We start from the raw sequence: 20,878 nt of genomic DNA on the forward strand, positions 1-20,878 counted from the left end.
TACTAACCAAATATAGGAGGACTAAACTTAGGGCAGTGGAATTACTTGAAAGAGCTCGTCAGGCTCAATATGAAAAGATTTATGAGCGTCTGTTGGAAGTTAGGACCCAAAATGTTGGAACAACAATAATCTGTTATCTTGATAATAGGTTATTTCAAAAGATGTATGTCTATTTGCAGGCATGCAAAGATGGGTATAGGGCTAGTTGTAGGAGGATAATAGGTTTAAATGTCTTGAAGGGCTACTTTGCTGGCTACCTACTAGCGATTGTTGGCATAGATGCAAATTTTGACATTTATCCTATTGCATATGTTGCTATTGAAAGTGAAAATCAAGCATTATGGTTCTGGCTCTTGGAGTTACTAGCATTGGACTTGGAAATTGTGAGCTCATATCAGATATCTTTCATGTCTGACAAACAGAAGGTAAAACTCCATTTCTTTGCTTTATTTTATGTTGTTTCTGTTTAGGATAATATGCCAAAGAATTAAATTGTTTTTGTTCTGTTTGTAGAAGCTTGTAAAAGCAATATTCATGTTATTTCCTATATAGAAACAAGACGCTGTGTTAAACACCTACATGCTAATTTCAAGAAATCTAGTTTCAAAATAAAGTAATTGAAATATTTTCTTTGGAAAGCTACCAGAGCAAGCACTTCAAAGGATTTTAAGGATATCATGGCTAAACTGAAGAATACCAATCAACATGCTTATGATTGGTTGAAGGGAAAGAACCCTACTGACTGGTCAATGTCTCACTTCTCAATTAGGAGTCAGTCTGACATGTTAGTGAATAATATTTCTAAATGCTTTAACAAGGTAGACCCCTATTTATTTTCTACATGTAGATCATTAAGGACCTTGTCTTACTAATCATTTATGTTACTTACTAGTAGGTGATATTGGAATTAAGAGGGAAACCCTATTCTGACCATGATGGAAACAATTAGGACCAAGATTATGCTACTGATTGTCAAGAAGAAAGAAGAAGCTAAAAAAATTAAAGGAATCTTATGTCCATAGATCAAGAAAAAGTTGGATGTCAATATGAAATATTCATTGAGGTAAATATATATATTTTTAATATTTTTATGCCTTTATTCTATCATCACATGCTGGTGAGGCTTATCACATGCTATTTTTAATATATGCATGTCTTTATTCTCCCATGACTTTACTTGAGTATTATATGTTTTAGTGACTATTTTTTTAGGTGTGTTTCATCACATGCTAGTAGAGACAAATATTAGGTTGAATGTGGTCCAGGCGTTCAATATATGGTGGACCGAGTTGAGAATTCTTACTCCTGCAGGAATTGGGATCTCACTGGCATCCCTTGTAAGCATATAATGGTTGTCATTTATCTAAAAGATGAATACCTTGAAACTTATGTACAAACCTGGTACACCAAGCAAAATCAGTCCAACTTCATCAAGCCAATAAAGGGTCTTAAGCAATGGGAGTCTGTGCCGAGCATGTTGCCAGTACTGCCTTCTACATTAAGAAGGTAACCTGGCAGACCTACTATGGGTGGAAGGAAAGAATCTGATGAACCAAAAATAGTAGAAAGGTTGAGCAATAGAGGGATGGAAATAAGGTACAGTAAATGCAAGAGATTAGGCCACAATAAGAGGAGTTGCAGAAGAGAAGTCGACCAAAACATTCTAGTAAGTTATCTATCTTGGCTTTATTAGATTACTTATATATGCAATGTGTTTGATGGATTTCACTTGTTCGTGTAGTTCAAAAGATACAAAGTTGGTGTTCATAACCAAATAGTTGCCCCAACTCAACAAGAAGCTACCCAACTTACCAAGAAGTTGCGCCAACTTGTCAACAAGCTGCCCCAAGAGAAAAGCTTCCATTCAAGAGGAAACCAACCACTGTTAGATGGATGTCTTCTACTTAAAAGTAATTTGTCTCAAACCCATCGATGACATTGTGCACTAAAAGTTTATTTGGCTAAATTTTTTAGCTTATTATGTAAATTTCCTTATTACTGCTATTTATTTCTTAACTTAAGCAGATTATTTTTATTATTATTTTTGTAAAATTGCCTATTGTTGCTATTGTTATCTAAACTTAAGCATGTAGTTGTTGTTTTTTTTTAAATTTGTCTACAAATAAAATGAGTTCAATTGTACTGAATTGTAGGCAAATTTGGCAATAGTTTGTCCTTTTATTTGTAAACAAGTTGGCCTTAATTTATGAATGAAGTTTAATGCTGGCGAATGTTTTATGTTTCTTTTTTCTTCTGTGTCTCTTCTACCATTTTGAGCATTGATCCATGCAATGTAAGAAAATGAAAAACAAATAACCAAATACTTTTTCCACTATTAAAACAAGATTAAACAGCCCACATGGTATTCAAAAAATCAAATGAAATAAAATTCAAATGTATGAGATTGACATTAGTCTTTCAACTTTGAAGTCTCAGCTAAAATATATAAGCAAATTGATGCCCTTTCTAGACCATGACATTTAGGTCTGTAAGCTTCCACTCACCATGAAAGAATACCCTTCCAATACCAATAGTCACATAAGTTGGTTTTCCATTCAACATCAACAACACCACCAACTATCAAATAAGCTAGTTTTTCATTTAAACAACAACAATATTACAAATAACAACACCAAACATCATGTTTTTCTCTCTCTCTTCATTGCATCCTCCAATATCCTCACTTTTTTCAGAAAACCAACAACATAATTCGTGAATGGTAGATCAAACCAGATGAAAAATTGACATGGATTTTGAAACACACTCCCATACTTTTTACACCAAAAAAACCTCCTACTTGGGTTGTCATTGGACGAGGACATATTTAAATTGGCTAGGTTTCCATAATAGCACACTAGAATCACGATCAGCATCTCCATTTCTTCTTCTTCTTCTTCTTCTTCTTCTACCTAAACCCTAAACTCTTAAGTGGGGTTGTTTAAGCTAATGCTAACCTTCTAGCTAACAAGTTAATGACAACAAAGAGCCAATTAAATGCCATCACTTTTTCATTATGTCTGTAACAGAAAATGGTTAAAAGAATTGGTTTTTTATTTTTCAAAAGTTGGGTTGATTGTTTTGTCATTAACATCAAAGTTAAGTGACTGTTGGTGTAATTTACCCTAAGAATTTTTGCCAATTTCTTCACTTCGGAGTTTTAGGGGTGTGACTTTCAAGTGAAGCGAATATTAATAGTTTGTGGAAGGGTTTATATGTCTGATAGCAGGGGCATCAATTTCCAATGTACTTTTTACTATTTAAGTAAACTTCGCCATTTTTGACTTGTTCCCACAAAGGTTGCACTGTTGATACCTAATGTATGCAGTTGTAATAATGGATAACAGAGTAATAGCAATCGATAATGGAATTTTAAGTTGGTTGAATTTCTTTGATGAAAAATGGCATTGGCTGATAATTTGGCCAGATGAAAAGAACGCCTCCATAACATCAGGGCTTCAGTTTTCAGCAATTGTGATGTAGAACATGTGAGTTGAAGGTGGTTGGTTGGTATTGGTTGACATTTGGTTCCTTGGGAATATTAGCATTATTGAAGGTTTCGTCATTTTGGTAAACTAACGATGAAACTTGCATTGGCTCGTTATAGTTTATATGGTCTGTTATGGGTTCGCAATTTTCCCAAAGAAACAAGTAACTCCTCCACCCAATTTCTGATCCATTCTCATATGTCAGAAACCTGTAATCTTTCTATATGTAATCTTGAGTTGGAACCAAACTAGACTGCATGACTAAAGGTGCATGTACGAAATAGATGATCTACTGCCTCATCGTCTGTAAAATATAGTGGAACGTGAGGATCAATATGAGGAATAAGCTTTTGGATTTTTGCGAAAACTGACAAAGCATTCCTACAAATTTTCCATAGAAAGACTAGGATTTTGGAAAGGAGTTTTATTTTCCAAAGGGTTTCCCATCTGTACCCGTCTGAAAAAATATGAAGACATGTTACTAAGGAGTATCCATTTGTATGCTTTTTTTACTGTGAATTTTCTAAATGGTTGTGTTCCCAAACAAATTTATCACCCTATTGAAATAAGTAAAAGGAAAAGAATGATAATACCATCTTCCAATTATCTCCACATTTGTTTTGGATTAGTGAACAATTCCAGTCAGAATTATGTTGGGAGTGTAAATTCGGTGTAAGTATTCCCAATTTTTCTTGTTCTGGTATTTCGGTTATGGATAGACCATTGTTCACAATCAAAACATTGTTTCCATATGTATTTGAATATTAATAACTTGCAAACAAAGGTATTGAACTTTTAAAATACTTTTCCATATCCATATGTCTAGTTTTCAAGCTTGCATTTGAAGGAAGTTTTTATGGGTACAGTATTTCAACAATAGTACTCGTGAAATAAAGGCTTGAGTTTTGGTGATAAATTTTCATGCTATTTTGGATAGCATTTCCATATTCATAATATGGAATTTTCAAATACCAAGATCTCCTATATATTTTGTTTTACAGAGCGAATGATAGTTTCGTAGATACATACCTCTTTTATTTGGATCATGTCCCCACCAAAGAGCTTGAACCAACTTGTCCATCTAGTCCATAATTGCTATAAGTGCATGTACATATGACATTGTGTATATTGGAAGGGATGAGAGTAATGATTGGATGAGTGTGAGACGATCGTCAGGTGATAGGAGTTTTGACTTCCATTTAAGGAGTCTTGTTTTCATTTGGTCTAAAATAGTTTGGAAAAATTCTTTCTTATGATCTAACAAACCAAGTTGATACCCTAAGTACTGCCTAAGATGATCTGCTGCCTTCATCCAAAATATTCCTTTTATTCACCTATGACTTTTCAACAATCCAGATTTGCATTTGTGTAACTCTGATTTATTCTGATTGATGGAGAGTCTAGAGATACAATAATAGTCATCGAAGGTAGATTTCAATTCCTTCCAAGCACCTAAAAAAGCATTGAGAAAAAAAAAGCACATCAACAAAAAGTAGGTGATAAATTGGAAGAATACTTATTGATACATATGGCAGGTAAGGTGGACTGTTATTCAGCTTGAATCATCATACATGATAATACACTCTGACATAGTAAGAAAATATAAGGAGACAGTGAATCGCCTTGTCGTAAGCCTCTATTAGGTTTAAAGGGGGTTGAAGGGCTCATATTGATGAGGATCTGGTAAGATACATTGTTTATCCACTGATGTATGATTTTTTTCTAGGATTTACTGAACCCCATGGTATTCATAACATGAATAATAAATTGGCAGCTCACTTATCATAAGCTTTGCACATTTCAACTTTTATTGTAGCGAGGACACCTTTCTCATACGGTTTGTGCATTACCGTTTGTAAAATTTTGCTTGTAATAAAAACATTTTATATACATTATGACCTATATAAATTCTTCTTGAAAAGGTGTAATGAGGTCGTTCATAATGGGCTTGAGGTGATTTACCAGGGCTTTTGCACAAATTTTGTAAATAACATTGCACAGGCTGACCGACCTATAATCTACCCAACATTTTGAGCTAAGCCCTTAGGAATAATGGTTATTAGAGTTTGATTCATTTCCTTCAAAAATGAAGCTAGAGTTGAAAAAATCCAAGCATGCTTGTGTTGTAAGATTCCTGATAATATCCAATATGTCCGATAGAAAAGTCTAGGTTTACCATCCTTACTTGGCGCTTTGAGGGGAACAATTTGAAAAGTCACTTCTTTGATTTCCTCCACTAGGAAAGGTGCATCTAGTGCTTGTTTATGAGTCTAGGAGAGTTCAGGTAATTATATAGAGTTTAAAATAGTATCCATACTTGACTACTCTTGTGAATTATGTGTTACATATATTTTATTGAAATATTGGACAACTGCATCTACATATGACTCTTATCAACAATCCAATAGCCCTAGTCATCCGAATATGGTTCCAAACTCTTCTATTAAGAGTGATTGCATGAAAAAATCTTTTGTTTCGATCACTTTTAAGAACCCAATTCGACCATGCTTTTTGGGCCCAATGAATCTACTATTGTTCTTCTAGTTCATATAGGGCTTTACGAATCATTATTTCCTTATTGCACTATTCCATGGATGATAAATTTGTCTGTAGCTCTGCCAATTCACTTTGAAATTGTGAGCAGTGTGGTTTTAGCTTCCTGTACATTTCTCGGTTCTATTTGCGAAGCATACCACTTGTAGTATGCAATTTATGCATAAAAATATATCCAACTAACCTAGAGAAACGAGATTCCCAAGACTTTTGTATAACGACTTTTCTTTATTGGTGCGTAGTCCACATTGCTTCAAATTTATATGGTTGATGGACAAATGGAAGTCTATATTTTGTGTAGAATAACATTCGACAATGATCCAAAACTAATATAGGTAAGTTTATCAGCGCTTGACTTGGACAAAGTTAGAGAGCTTCCGTATTTAGAATCCTCTATCCAATATTTCCCTGGCAGCATCATATCCTTCTCTTTTATTTGTCCATGTGAAATGATCCCTAGTATACTTCATTTCAAATAGTCCACATCAATTCAAAACCTAGTTGAGTTCCTTTGCACCAACAAGTCAGTTTTTGTGGAACGAAAATTTATCTTCTTATCTCAATACCTAATTGAAGTCACCTAATAAAAACAAAGCATCACCAAGTGAAACTAAAATATAAGTATCCATAATTATGTTTGAAACCAACTGCCATTTACTAAAATAAGGGTGTCCATAAACACATGACAACCCAAATCTGTAGTTTGAGCAATTCACATAACCTGAAATCATGTTGGGCTCTTTTATTATCGAACCTGAGTTAATATGCTATATGTTTAGCTTCGCTAATATTCACTTTTATCTCCGAGAGAAAACAAAAATTGGTTCGATGGTAACGGGCCAAATAGTAGTAGTGTTGAAATGTTCCAATTTGGCTGAAACCTCGGACATTCCAAAATAGTCTGATCATGGTGTTGGTGCAAGTTGATTAGCCCAGCCTACTTAGGCCCTAGTGTCTTGTATTCAGTTCCCAAAACAAACGTGACAACGATAGAAGTCACAATAGCCCTTTAAAGGTTTGGCATTTGAGGGTGTTCCATACTACGTTCTACCATTGATGTTCTGCTCATCATGACTTTCTGATCGATAGCTTAACCCATAGTAAGAGTTTGAAGGCATTTTCGTACTAGAAATCTATTAGCAACCTCACTATTCGTATCATCATCAGATCACTTTCTTTTAAAACTAGATGATCCCGAGTCGAGTTGCTTGTGACTTACTTTTTGCTTCCCTATCTTCTTAACTTGAAAGTCGTGGCATCATGTGGTATTTGATGTGATTGAAAGTTTGCTTGCATCTAAATTCACCTCCTAGTATCAACTCTGGTTCAAGTTTTAGTTGAGCTGACACTTTAAACTGAAAATCTGCGAAGCTCTTATGTTATCTCACTCCCACAGCACTACTTTCCCCAATGTCACGAGTAATAATCAAATCATAACCCTATGATGCAATCGTAAACTAACTAAAAATCTGACAGACAAGTACACCTATCAATTAATAATATAGCTACGGTGAGTAAAGATATCATTCCCACGGGGACTAAAAGTACTAGTAATTACTTTCTTTCTATTATTTAACAGATAAATTGGATAGATTGATTAAAACTAAAATTAACTAAATTAATTAACTAAAGAACACGACAAAGAACAAATCAGGAAAACAAACGGTTAACAACTAAGAAGCGAAACAATACCCAGGAAAGAATCCATCTAGATTTCATCTGTCATTATCAATCTAAATTACACAATTTCTTCACTTAGTATCTTGATCTAGAGAAATCCATAAATTATGCTAATATCTCTTTCGAGAGTAAGAGCAATTGACTCTAAGTTGATTAATTGAAATTTCTTTCTAAATGAAACCCCAATTATCACATTAACTTGATTTATGGATCCCCCTATTAGATTTGACTCTAATTGGGTAGATTTATGTTGTCCTATTTCTAAGTTGCATGCAACTCCACTCAATTATGCTATATCTGTAACATCCCGAATTAGGCCTAGTCGGAACAGTGGTTTCGGGACCACAAATTCGACGTAAGAAAATTTAAATTTATTACATTTTTATGGTCTACAATTTCACAGAATGATTTCGTGAAAATTTCGTTCGAAAATTTCAACGTTTGGGCACTCAATTTGGTCAAAAGGACTAAATTGTAAAAAGTGTAAAAGTTGAGTTCTAAATGTTAGAGGTGTCTACTTTTTATGAAATTTTAACTGGGATGTCCTTAAATGGTAATTAGACCATTTTATAACTTGTTGGACAAAAATGACCTTGGTTGGGTAAATTTTGAAAGAATAGTAAAAATGGCATTTTGGTCATTTAGGGGTAAAATGAATTAAAAGACAAATTTTAAAACCCAAATGTGTCCCTTCTTCTTGCTTCAGCCGAATGTACCAAGAGTAGCGATGTTTAGGGTTTGGCCAAGCTTCCAAGCTCAATAGTAAGTGATTCTGAGCTCTGTTTTTAACGTTCTATGCATTTTTGAAGTCCCGGTAACATGTTCTAGCTATTTCTACCATTTATTTGAGCTAGAGTTTGTGTTTAAAAATTTACCCATGAATTATATGCATGTATTTTGATGTTTAATGGTAGAATATAAAGGCTCGATGTGTAATAAATGACTTTTACTAAACAATTTTTGATGAAAACGTCCAAAAGGACTATTTTGTAAAAATTGTAAAATTGGTCATAAAAGGGTGATTTAGTGGAAATTATGGGCTGCCATAGTTATGAAAATGATTCGGCTGGGCTTGAAATGCAAGGAAATTGAATAAAAATCATTTTACGAGCATTGGCCTAAAAGTGCAAATATGTGAAAGTTTAGGGGTCAAAATGAAAATTTGTAAAATTATGATTTTTGGACCCATATGAATAATGTGACTAATTAGTAGGCTAAATGTGATATTATAGATCAAGGAAAATAAGATTCGGGCTTAGAACGAGGTTGAACAAGGTTAAGCACAAACTCGAAATAAATAGTCGTACTCGAAACCGAGGTAAGTTCATATGTCAATGATAATGCAATGATATTATTGATCATACTTGAACTTAAATTGATGTGTTAGCATTGTGTGATGGATATTTATTTAGTTGATATAAAGATTAAATATTGTAACAAATGCCTAAATAAAATTGTATGCAATGTCATGTTTATTTCATGGACTAATGTCTAAATAAACAAGAAAATGTGTTGAATTGGATGTAGATTGCATGATTAGCTATGCATAACGAGATACTTGACGAAAATAGAAAAATCCCGATTGAATAAAAAGGAAAATCCGATGGACAAACCAGGGCTTACATGACTTGAGATCTTGCATGTGTTGCAGAAAAAGATTTAGCCCGGATGGGTAATCCGTTGATCTCAAATATAGAAAAGGATCTAGCCTGGACGAGTGTTCCTTAAGTGATCGAGCCTCCCGAAGAATATGTGTGCATTAAGGATTTAGCCCAGACGGGTAATCCGATTAGGGTCTGAATTTAGCCTGGACTGGTAATTCAGATCCGATCTTATTTGAGTATATGTCGTCGTAGGGGATTTAGCCTGGATTGGTAATCCCGATAATACTCTATGAGTTTATATTATGGGGGATTTAGCCTGGACTGGTAATCCCGCCGTAAGATGTGAGGTTCGTGAGAGTGTGTACTTGAGATGATCACTTGTATGACTTGACGGTAAATGAATTATCCATCGAGATTTCCTAGAAAGTAAACGGGTATTATAATGAATAACACGATGAAAGTCCCAAGATGAGAGGTGATAAATGTAAAGTTAATCGATATGCTATGGATATGTATAGGTACGCACATTATACTCATAAGTATTGCCTTATTGGAATGTGATAAATGATGAGTAAGCGAATTCATGCATACGTAGGTGTATACATGATGAACAAGTGAAAAGATTTGAAAGACGAACTATCCTTATGCTTATGATTATGAATGGTGTTACAATATCATGTTAACTTACATTGTGTAATTGAATATGTGATTTATGCAATAATGAGTCCATGGTCATTGTGACAATGAAATTATGATAGCTATTGTGATTTTGGACCGAAACAGTGTTGAACAGCAGCAGTAGCCCAAATTTGAAAAATCACCATAAATGGTAAAAGTCGAATTAATGGCTGAATAATATATGAAATTAAAGCTTAATGGGTCTAGTTTCACTTAAAGAAAACTGTGTAAGCAAAAGAATTTTGAATTATGAGATATTTGAATTCTTGTGAGACAGAGTTGGAGTGATTATAGACTCCCCCTGTCTTAACTTTGGAAAATCAAAAAAAGTTTTAAAAAAATAATTATGAGTTAAAATTCATATTACTGAAATCCTTAATGAGTATATTTTCAAGAGAAAAAGACAGAAACATTACCCGAGTCTCGTACTAGTATCTGATTTTGAGTAGAAAAAGGTCAAAGTTGTCAGACAGCGAAATAGGGGAGAGTTTCAAGAATAAACTGTACTTATTGGCTAGACCAAAAATTATAAAAATTTTATGGTAAGAAGATATATGAGTCTAGTTTCAGGGAAAATTAACGGATCTTAATTTAGAATCCTGTAGCTTGATATATAAATAATTTATCGACTATGACTCGAGTAGACAGCTTGACCAGAAGATGAATAAAAATGTAATTATAGTTATTTTACCTAAGAAAACATGTTGTTATAATGCTTATTATTTTCATATGGACTTACTAAGCATAAAGCTTACTCCCCCTTCCATTTCTTCTAGTGTCCTCAATTCGGCTCGGGGTTAGAGATCATCAAATGCAACCTCACACTATCAAGCTACCATCTTTGAAGTATTGTTGAAACTTAATTTCTTCAAGTGAGTGGAATGTATAGGGACTTAATTATTGATATGTGTTTTTTTTTATGTTTTGGCCAAGCTGTTGGCTTGTATTAATTCATTGTATATAACCATGAGATGTAGCTTATAATGATTTTGGCTTGTAAGCCTATTAGTCCATGGTATGTGTTAATGTCTTGTGATGTGGTTATGTGATTATGCTTGTTCACTATGTATGAGAAGTATATGGTACATGTACATGATGAACGCCCCAGGACCATTTGAGATGGGCGTGGCCTTAAAGTGAATGTGTGCCATGGTAGTAAGATGATAATGATTGAACATAGACAATTGTTAAATGTGTAGAGATTAAGTGTTGGGTAATAAACACATGTATGACAACATGCAAATTATTTAATTGAATTTCACCAAAGGTTGATTAAACATTAAATTGATGTTATAATTTATGTCTATGATGTGTAAAAATATGGGGGAAAATAATGTCAACATAAGGCTTTAAAAATAGCATAAGTGTTAGCTACACGAGTAGAAACACGGCCATGTGTCTCAACCGTGTGGAGGACACGGCCTAGTACACAGGCGTGTGGCCTGGTCGTGTGGTATAAATTATTTTGCTGACGTCATAAACAGAGAGTTACATGGGCTAAGGACAAAGGCGTGTCCCAAGCCACACGGGTGTGTGTGACCACACGGTCACACCCACACGGGCGTGTGACTCTCCAAAGCAAGAAAATTTATTAAGTTGCCCAAAGTTTATTGAATGTTTTTGGTTTTGTCCCGAACCGCCCCGATGTATGTTTTAGGCCTCGAAGGCCTGTATAAGGGACGATATGCATGTGTTTGAAAAGTTTTAATTTTGGGCAAAATTTGGTGACCTGGTTTTGTATGTTTGTGAATGTTTAAATCCGGTAACGCCTCGAACCCTGTCCCGGAGTTGGATACGGGTGAGGGGTGTTACAATATCTACTCTTAAACAGGGACTTTTCCTCATTTGATTTAAGCACATCAAACATGGATTAATAGTTCAGAAATATTAAAGCAATAATTAAGCACATATAATTGAGAACAAGATTAAAGTATTTATTGCATAAAACAAAAATCAAAAGACAAAATTCATCATAGGGTTCATCTGCCCTAGGTATTTAGAAAATTAGTTCATAATCATAAATAAAAACATCTAGAAGACAGTATAACTACAAGAAACAAAAAATCCATAATAAACTGTAAAGTAATTAAGATGAGATCTTTAATCTTAATGGAAATCTACTTTAGAGTCGGCTTCAATCGTATTTTTTGAGTTTTTTCTTCAGTATTCTAGGAAAGCTCACTCCTGTTTTCTTATCTTTGTCATATATAGGTCTTAGATGCCCCAAAATCCTAAAGATTGCATTTTTCCGCGTGTTTGGAGTGTAATTTACAATTTCCACACAGTCTGGCACATGGCTGTGTGGCAACTCGTATGGCTCAGATGGTTGTGTGTCCAGCATGTGTGGAATGGCCTAACCCATGTGGCTCCTAAAACTTGCTCTGATTTTTTGTTGTTTGCTCCTTTTGCTCCCCAAATGCTCTCCTAATTATAGAAACATGAATTTAAAGGATCAAGAGCATAAAATTCACCATTTTACACCAAATAATCATCTAAAAATGCATTAAGAACAAGATAAAACATGTTACTTTTAACATGTATCACCCCATATCTTACGTGCATTGGTTCTTCTCATCACACTAATTAGAAAAACTATAGTTCTTGGGACATTGTTAGATGGTTGTATGAGAGCATCATTATAAAGGATTCTATTATAATAAACATTAGAGAACACTTTTAACTCATGAGCATATTGTAAATTATCGATAAAGATATTAGCATTAATGTCAATGTAGATATGTGGATCGATAAGGAGGGAATAATCTCACCATTGTTATTGAATTTGTTGTTTGGTTGTTCAACTTGTTGCATTGCTAAGGGTGAACTCAGAGGAGCTACATTGGATGTTGTTCAATGCAAATACATACATAAATACTAATAAATTTAATTAATTATAATTAACTTTTTTCTTAACTCCTTCCCTATATGCATGGCAAATTTTCTCTAAACAATTATTTCAAATCACCAAACAATTTCATAACTTAGTTTATATATGTGGGAGAACGAAAAAAAAAACTCAAAGATAAGTCTAAAGAAATAATTCTAAATTGAAAAAGAAAAACTCAAAACCCATTTTAAAGAAGTTTTGCCAAGTCCATATATAGGGGAATAGTTGAGAAATTTTTTAAAAAAATATTAATTATAATTAAATAAAAGTATGTCTTCAAATTTTTTATTATTTTATTAATTAATGAGGTGAGTTAATATTATTCATTGATAATACATAAGACTTATGCACAGATAATTTATTAAATATTATTCGTGCAATTTAAATACAATTGAAGTAATTAAAATAAAGTTGAAAAAATTGAGCGAAAACGGGTCACAAGCCCAAAACAGAAATCAAAGAGGCTTAAAATTTTTTATCAATGAAAATGGATTTTAGTGACCCTAATACAAAATCAAAAGACCTAGGACCCAAATTCAATAAAAATGAGTTTTAGCAATTAAGCAGAATGGAATCATGCATTAACCCAACAATTCAATTAGATCCGACATTCAAATCTTAAACCAAGAGCGAAACAAATTTATTGGATATCGATACCAAACATCACCCAACAAGAAGTATAGAAAACACAAAGCCAGGAATCTTAGAGACTGACCAAAAAGAAACATATTTAAACAGAATGGGAACAACCTATTACGATTAAAACTTATCTATCCTTGAAAGTCACTTTGCTATCTACTTCAAAGGAAACCCATCAACCAAGTCTCCAAAGCTCGCCATCTCACCAAGTCATCGATTGCACTATTCAGCTTATCCCTTAGCTCATTCCTTCTCATGTTGAGAGACCTTAGGCTTGCCACAGTCTTGGCCGCATCTTGTTTGGATGCCATTAATGATTCAACCATCACTCTTTTATTGGCCAATCCAGTTTTAATCCGAAGAATTCTTTTAGCTTTCTGTATATACAAATACTATTTGACAATTTGACAAACTGCATGTATAATCTATCAATCACTAATTAATCACACCATACCTGAATGCTGGATTTGTACAGCTTTTTTCTACTACTTGCCCTTTTTCCTTCTGCTTGCGGGGCCAAAAAAATAACAAATCAAGTGAAAACAAAAGAAATAGTTAGGACTTTTTTTTTTTTTTTTGCTTGGTATGTTTGTTGGTCGGAGATTGCTAAAATTATTTGTTTGAATATTCCTATTTTCAAGCATAAAAAAATTTATTACTCACCAATGTCACCTGTCATGACCCCAAGCCAGGATGAAGAAGCTTTTTTCTTCCCAAGTTTCTTACATGAACTGAAAGAAGATAGGAAGGTCAAATATTCAAAAATATGTAGTGGTTTAATGAGCCTAAAATTAATTTTGGTAATAAAATTTTTAAAATGTAAAACTATTTAGATATATTATATTTATTTATTTATTTATCAGTTAAAGTCACTTCAATGATAAAGATTCCAACCTTTTTGCTGAAATTCTCCTTCCCTCACTTTGTATCAAAGAAGTACATTAACTTATTTGGTTTAATTGTTTGCAATATAAAATGATCTTTAGTTAAAAAATTATTAAAATATAGAAAAAGTTAAAACAATAAAAACATAGAAAATGTTAAAATTTTCGGCTAATAAATAATTAATAATATAAATTTTCACTTATAATATAATCCATCAAATACAATATAATAAACAAATGGCAAGTTGTGAGGGTACAATTTACATATGCATGTGAATCAATCTCATCCCATGTGTTAGGGATGGGAGAACACTATTGGCGGATGAGCACAATGTTAGGGTTCAACAAAAATGGATTAAAGTTATTAAGAATGGGATAAAGTTGTCACAGATTTCTTATTATTAAGATAAGGTTATTCATATATTACAAAATCCTAGTACTATTAATAATATTATATTACCGATTTAAAATAATCTTTCTTCATCTAAAAAGAGAAGATTTAAAATAATTTAAATGTAAATTAACTTGAGTTTTCATGGGTTTGATGTTAATTTTATCTTATATAGCAAGTTAATTTCATTATTTTAAATATAGATTTTAAGGGTTAAAGTGGGCTTCCGTTTCTTAACACTAAATTAACTTGGATTTTAGTTGGGTTTTCAATTTGTGCGACCCTAATCTCATTCCGCTTCTCAATTGTAATTGATTATTAAGCTTTTTGACTCCCATTTTCATATTGAAGTAAGGTTTTACTTTTAATTATTAATATTAAAAAATATACAAAAAAAATAATGGAATTAAATATTTAAAAAAACTTACAACGTCGTTTGGTTATTAAATATATAGTTTTTATTTTAAAAACATTTTTCATTTTTTATTTCTGAAAAATTTTAAAAAAAAAATGCATTTGATAATTTAAAAACTATCATATTAATTTATAAAAATTATTAATAATACTTAAAAAATCATCTATATACAAGTAATAAAACTTACAAATCAAATTATCATATATAATATGTTAGTATCTAACAATATGATTATGCCAATCGAGTGGCATGAGTATTACGTGGATTCAGGTGCGTTGAAATGCATTATTCTCCCATTTATAGGTCGATAAGAGTTATGAATAATTTTAAGTATTGTGTTAAAAAGATCAGATATGATCATAACATGATATTGTTTAAAAAAATAATATAATTATTAATAAAATTAATGAAAAGAAAAAACATTACGCCCAAAGTTTGCCGCAATCCAAGCATTAAAATTATTGGCATGGATTGTATTTTCTTGGATATACAATAAACTCCAATTTAAAAGCAACAATCAATGAATTCAGTCCCACCGAAGTTTTGTTGAGAATTCTTGACTAACCAAATATGTCACTTCTTTATTTCTTTATTATATGTGGATGTGCTTTGGATTTATTTTAGGTTGGGTTGACTATCTCCTCTTTCTTCTTCTTGTTTCTGCTTTTTGTTATTGATTTTCTTGGTGGTTAGAAGAGGAAGGAGGGAGGAGAAAGATTTGATGTGAAGTGGTGATTGGTAAAAAATGTTTATGAGTTTTATTATTATTGAAAGAGACATATCTGATGTGGTAGGATGTTCTACAAAATAATATTAGTAGAAATCTATAATAAATCTAAAACTATAGTTAAATAGCATCCACCTCCTTACCATTTCAACTAACATATAACTACCAAATTATAACACATTTAGACAGTAATAAATGTCAAACCTTTGCCTATTTCTTCCTGCCATATTACCTGTGTTCATCATTTTTATACCTAGCTGCCGTGAGAAGTGTCTCCCCAAAAACACTAAATTTATAATCCATGGAAACAGAGCAAAAACAATGATTAGAAGGATGCAGTGGATTAAAATAATTACCTTTCTCCTTTCAACAATTTCCGAAAACGATACATATTTGATCCTTCAGTTTAGATTTCACTAAATACTTCTCGCTTGGAGATAAGTGAAAACTAAAATGAAAGAACCAAATTAGATGTATCCAAGCCAGAAAGAACAGAGTAAACAAGAAGAGAAATTCTGGGATTTATGCAAAACTAGAGAGGGTTGTTGGGGGTTTAGGTAATTGTGCAAACAATATATAATTTAGTCAATTGTTGGGTTGCTTTGTGTTTTCTTCTCTCCTTGGAAATTCTGTGGAGCTGTTAAAGCCTGTAAATCGTGCGACTCCTTGCGGGAATATTCTGCTCAGTTTCTTGGAAATTGATTGCCTGACTTGGATTAACTACTAAAAAGAATAAAAAAACATTAACAACACGATGCTACGGACGATGGTGTCAGTTGACTTGCGTAAGTTTGAAAATAATCGGTCGACACCGGTGGCAGCCGTGCGATCATTAGGCAGGACCACAATGGAGATGCAACTGTTTATAAGATATTGAAGACGAAAAGTAGAACATGCAAATGGTAGCTACGACTAGTGAGTATGAAAACAATGCAATGTTCCATGTTTACGAGTAGGAAAAAGAGACATCATTATCATACCCTTCCATTTCCAAAACCGGAACTCCTATGGAGATGCTATCAGGTATGCTTTTAATCTTCATTCATTTTTATTCTGCATCTACCCCTACGTAGTCTCACTCTTTTTTATATTAATAATATGCACCAATCTTTTCCAAAAAAATCAAGCTTTACTATATATATATATATATATATTATATTTTATGTTAATAATATTCAATTAATTTTAATGATATATATATTTATATGATTGATATTTAATGCAAGATATAAACTGTTAGTGTAGATGAACTACAAACTTATATATTATTGTTGAGGGGAGGCACTCCTTTCGAAGAAATTTGTATAGTATCACTTGTCTAAAGTCAATAGGCCTCTTAATGGATTGATGTTATCTTCGGACCAAGTAGAGGTTTTTCTCTCTCGACTCTATCGAGAGCCCAAGTATCGAAGGCGGGATTCATGGAGTGAGAACTCTTTATTAAATCAAGAGATAAAATAAGGGTTAGGATTCAAACCCTACCAATCACATAATTCTAATGTCCCCTTGGTAGGTGGCCATGCACCATGTACAATCCAATATTATCTAATGAGACATTATCACTCTATGAAACCAGCCTTTGCAACTTGGATTCTCGACAAAGACAGGAGATAAAAACTCGTTGAGGGGTCTATTAGGACCTTTTTGTTTTGAGGGGAGGCTGATTCCTTTAGGAGAAGTTTTCGAAATGTTGTTCATCTGAAGTTGATGAACCACTCAACGGGTTGATGTTGTTCAAAGATCAAGTCAAGATTTTGTCAATGGCAAAAAAAAAAGCCATTAATTTACCTCAAATTCCATTCCTCTTAAATATTTTCTGAAGAAAAATGTAGTTATAGTTCACTTTTAGTCCCAAATTATAATTTGACTATTCTATCTTCCTCCCAAAAACTTTAGAACTCATGATGATCTAGGAATAAAAGAAAGAGATACTGGGCGGTTTCTTGAACAAATATCTCCAAGGTTTAAAAGATTTAAATTATAAACACTAATTAGATTAAGAAAATTACAGAAATATTCTTTTGTGACTAAAATAAATTATATTATTTGAGAATGCTTTAGTATTTTTATTTTAATAAAAAACAATAAAAATATACATATTGTGGGAATCCACGCCAATTAGATTAATACAATTTTAAATTTATTACTCGACAAAAACTTCAGTTTTTATTTTTTTATAAGTTTTTATTTTTAATATGTATAATTTACTGCATTATATATTTGTATTATTAACAAAGCTGATGTCGCAAGTAAAAGCGTTCATAGGTCGAGCCCATGAAAGATATTTAGACCAATTTTCTTAGCCTAATCTGATCTGACCTGAAAAATAGGCTTACTTTTTTTCTTAAGCCTAGTCCAATTTAAGAAAGGTAATCTTGGGTTTAACTTGACATGCCCATATTTATTTTTTTATATTTGTTTTTATTTAAAAATAGTTTTTTAAAAATAGAATACGCTGTAAAAAAACACTAAAATAAATGTTTTGTAACACATTAAAAAATTATTTATATTAAAAAATACTACCATAAATATAATAAATGTTTTATTATATTAAAAAATGGAAATAAATATAGTAAATGTTTTATTGTATTAAATATAATTTTTAAAATTTTATATTTTAGTTGGGCAAATATAATGGGTTTAAGTATTATTGGGTTAGTGATTTAATATAGATATGTATAATTATTTAACATATATAATTAATATAATTAATTTTTATAACATAATATATTCGGGCCAGGCCAAAAAAAATATTGCCCATGGCCCAACCCATATAGAAAACGGGCTTTTGATTTTAGCCAAACTCATTTTTCGAGCCTCGTATTTTGGTCACCCTCCCATTTTTCTAGCAAGCCTTCGGGTCTAGGTGGGTGGCTTGACCCATGAGCAGGTCTAGTCATGAGACAATCAGACACCAACTCAGTTAGGGGAATTATGAGAATATCCTTCTGTAATTAAAATAAATATATTATTTTAAGATACTTTACTCTTTTTATTTTAACAAAAGTAGTAAAAATTTGCTGAACTCAAACCATTTTAATTGATAAAATTTTAAATTTGCCACTCAACTAAAACTTCAATTTATTAATTTTTTTGTATATTTTTATTTTAATATGCACAAGTTATTACCTTCATTAGTTGTATCTATACTATTTATAAAGTCATTTATCTATACTATTTATGAAACCCTTTGTTAAGTTGGTGTCACCCATTAACTGGGTCTAAACCCTAGGAAAATTATGGAAAAAATAAGTTATATTATTCGAGGGCACTTTAATTTTTTTTAACAAAAAGTAAAAATAAAAATTTGGATATAATAAAATTTAATCTCATGCCAATAGGATTGGTAAAATATTAAATTTACTACTCAACTAAAACTTCATTTTAATATATTTTATTTAATTTAATTTTAACATGCACAATTTATTATCTTCATTAATTGTATTTATATTTTAAATCTGTAATTTTTAGACTGAGTAATCAATGGATGATCATGGACTGTGAATAGATCGCATTTTAAATTACAACATTTTTATTTAAGCATCCCAAAAAGTAAATTAATGAAATCTAAGAATTGCTTAGTAATTAGTTATTTCTTCCATACATAGCAGAAGAGGAAAAAGCAGGAAAGACTAAGCAGTCGCATGAAAAGGATAAGGTCGGATATGAAAGAAATAAGTGAAGAACAAAAAGAGATCAAAGAGAGGCAAAGAAAAGAAAGAGAAAAATTTGAAGCAATTGAATTAGAATGCGAGGAACTGAGAAACCAGACAATCCTCATAGCACAACAAACTGCGAGCACCCAAATTCGTCTTGCTCTAATGTTGCAAATCTTGAAAGCAAGAGAAAACCTAGAGTTCGACAAGGCAGTCATGCTCACTAATGCTCTCCGGTATTTCTCTTCTCCATCCACTATTATAACTGCTTAAGTCTTCCTACTTTTTTTTCCTGAAGCGTTTTTTCGTTTCATTTTTCTAAATTTACAGTGAAGTGATAGCGAGAAAATAGTACGAAATGGATGCATCGGAAAATGATGGTTGGAGTTGGAGGCGAGCTCTATTGTTATTTACTTTCTGTTTATGTTTGTCAGCAATTTCATCTAACCTCAACTACTATAAGCATTCAATCCCATGTAATGGTATATTGCAACTCTTAACTTCAATTTAGTTTGCATTTGCAGTAAATTTGCACTTAAACATTGCCATTCAAAAATATTTGTCACTATTTGTATTTGGTGGTGCAGCATTTTTCGTCACAGCGTTCATAACAATGATGATATATTACTTTTGTCATGTATTTTTTAGAATATAATGACAATAATGTATAAGGTTACCCAATAATTAGTGTTAAGTGACAACTAATTTTATTACCGGATTATGTAAGATTTCATTGATCATTTGCATCGTCATCAATAGTGGAATAACTTTTATCATATAACTAATAAAAGTGATATTGGAATAGTATTAACCACATTCTGTATATCATCATTACCTAATATATAAAATAATTACACTAATGTAAAACATCGCATTTTAGTAAGTATTTACTAATGGACAGTTTCATCACCGAATTATATATGAATTCATCGTCTTTGTCAGGAGTAAAAGTTGAGCTATAGCAAGTAGACTGGCAAGAGGTACCATAGCTAGTTAGAGTTTTAGATTTAATGTATTAGGATAATAAATTATAGTTAACTTGTAAACTTGTTTTGGACATTAACCCTGAATATGGATTGTAAAACGGATATAAATAATACAAAAAAAATACAATATTAATGACATGCTATATCGTACTTAATATGTTTAAATAGTAGCATAAATGTCGATAATAGATAATGTCACCATATATAATCAATAGCTGGTGGCAACTAGTTTCATCACTACATCACATACATAATCGTCATTGACAAAACAAACAATGTCATATAGTTAATAA

The 20,878-nt window shown here is 32.1% G+C and overlaps 2 protein-coding genes across 3 annotated transcripts; one reads left to right on the top strand and one right to left on the bottom strand.

Moving 5' to 3' along the window:
• Nucleotides 1-13,478: 13,478 nt before the first annotated feature.
• Nucleotides 13,479-16,707, bottom strand: LOC121228925 (uncharacterized). The gene is made up of 4 exons (XM_041111961.1): nt 16,300-16,707; nt 14,190-14,257; nt 13,981-14,030; nt 13,479-13,903 (listed from the first exon to the last, which is right to left on the bottom strand). The coding sequence occupies exons 1-4, from the start codon at nt 16,332-16,334 to the stop codon at nt 13,688-13,690; spliced, it is 369 nt and encodes a 122-aa protein (XP_040967895.1). The 5' UTR covers nt 16,335-16,707; the 3' UTR covers nt 13,479-13,687.
• Nucleotides 16,708-16,816: 109 nt separating this feature from the next.
• On the top strand, nt 16,817-20,139 carry LOC107921860 (unconventional myosin-VI). 2 transcript variants are annotated; one of them, XM_041111903.1, is made up of 3 exons: nt 16,817-16,966; nt 19,552-19,835; nt 19,930-20,139. In XM_041111903.1, exons 1-3 carry the CDS (start codon nt 16,865-16,867, stop codon nt 19,949-19,951), a joined length of 408 nt encoding a protein of 135 aa, XP_040967837.1. In that variant the 5' UTR covers nt 16,817-16,864; the 3' UTR covers nt 19,952-20,139. The 2 variants fall into 2 exon arrangements, with proteins under 2 accessions (XP_040967837.1, XP_040967856.1); XM_041111922.1 differs by having other exon boundaries at nt 16,820-16,966; nt 19,555-19,835.
• The last annotated feature ends 739 nt before the right edge of the window (nt 20,140-20,878 follow it).

This window comes from Gossypium hirsutum, chromosome A01, assembly GCF_007990345.1.
Source record: "Gossypium hirsutum isolate 1008001.06 chromosome A01, Gossypium_hirsutum_v2.1, whole genome shotgun sequence".
Classification (NCBI taxonomy): Eukaryota; Viridiplantae; Streptophyta; class Magnoliopsida; order Malvales; family Malvaceae; genus Gossypium; species Gossypium hirsutum.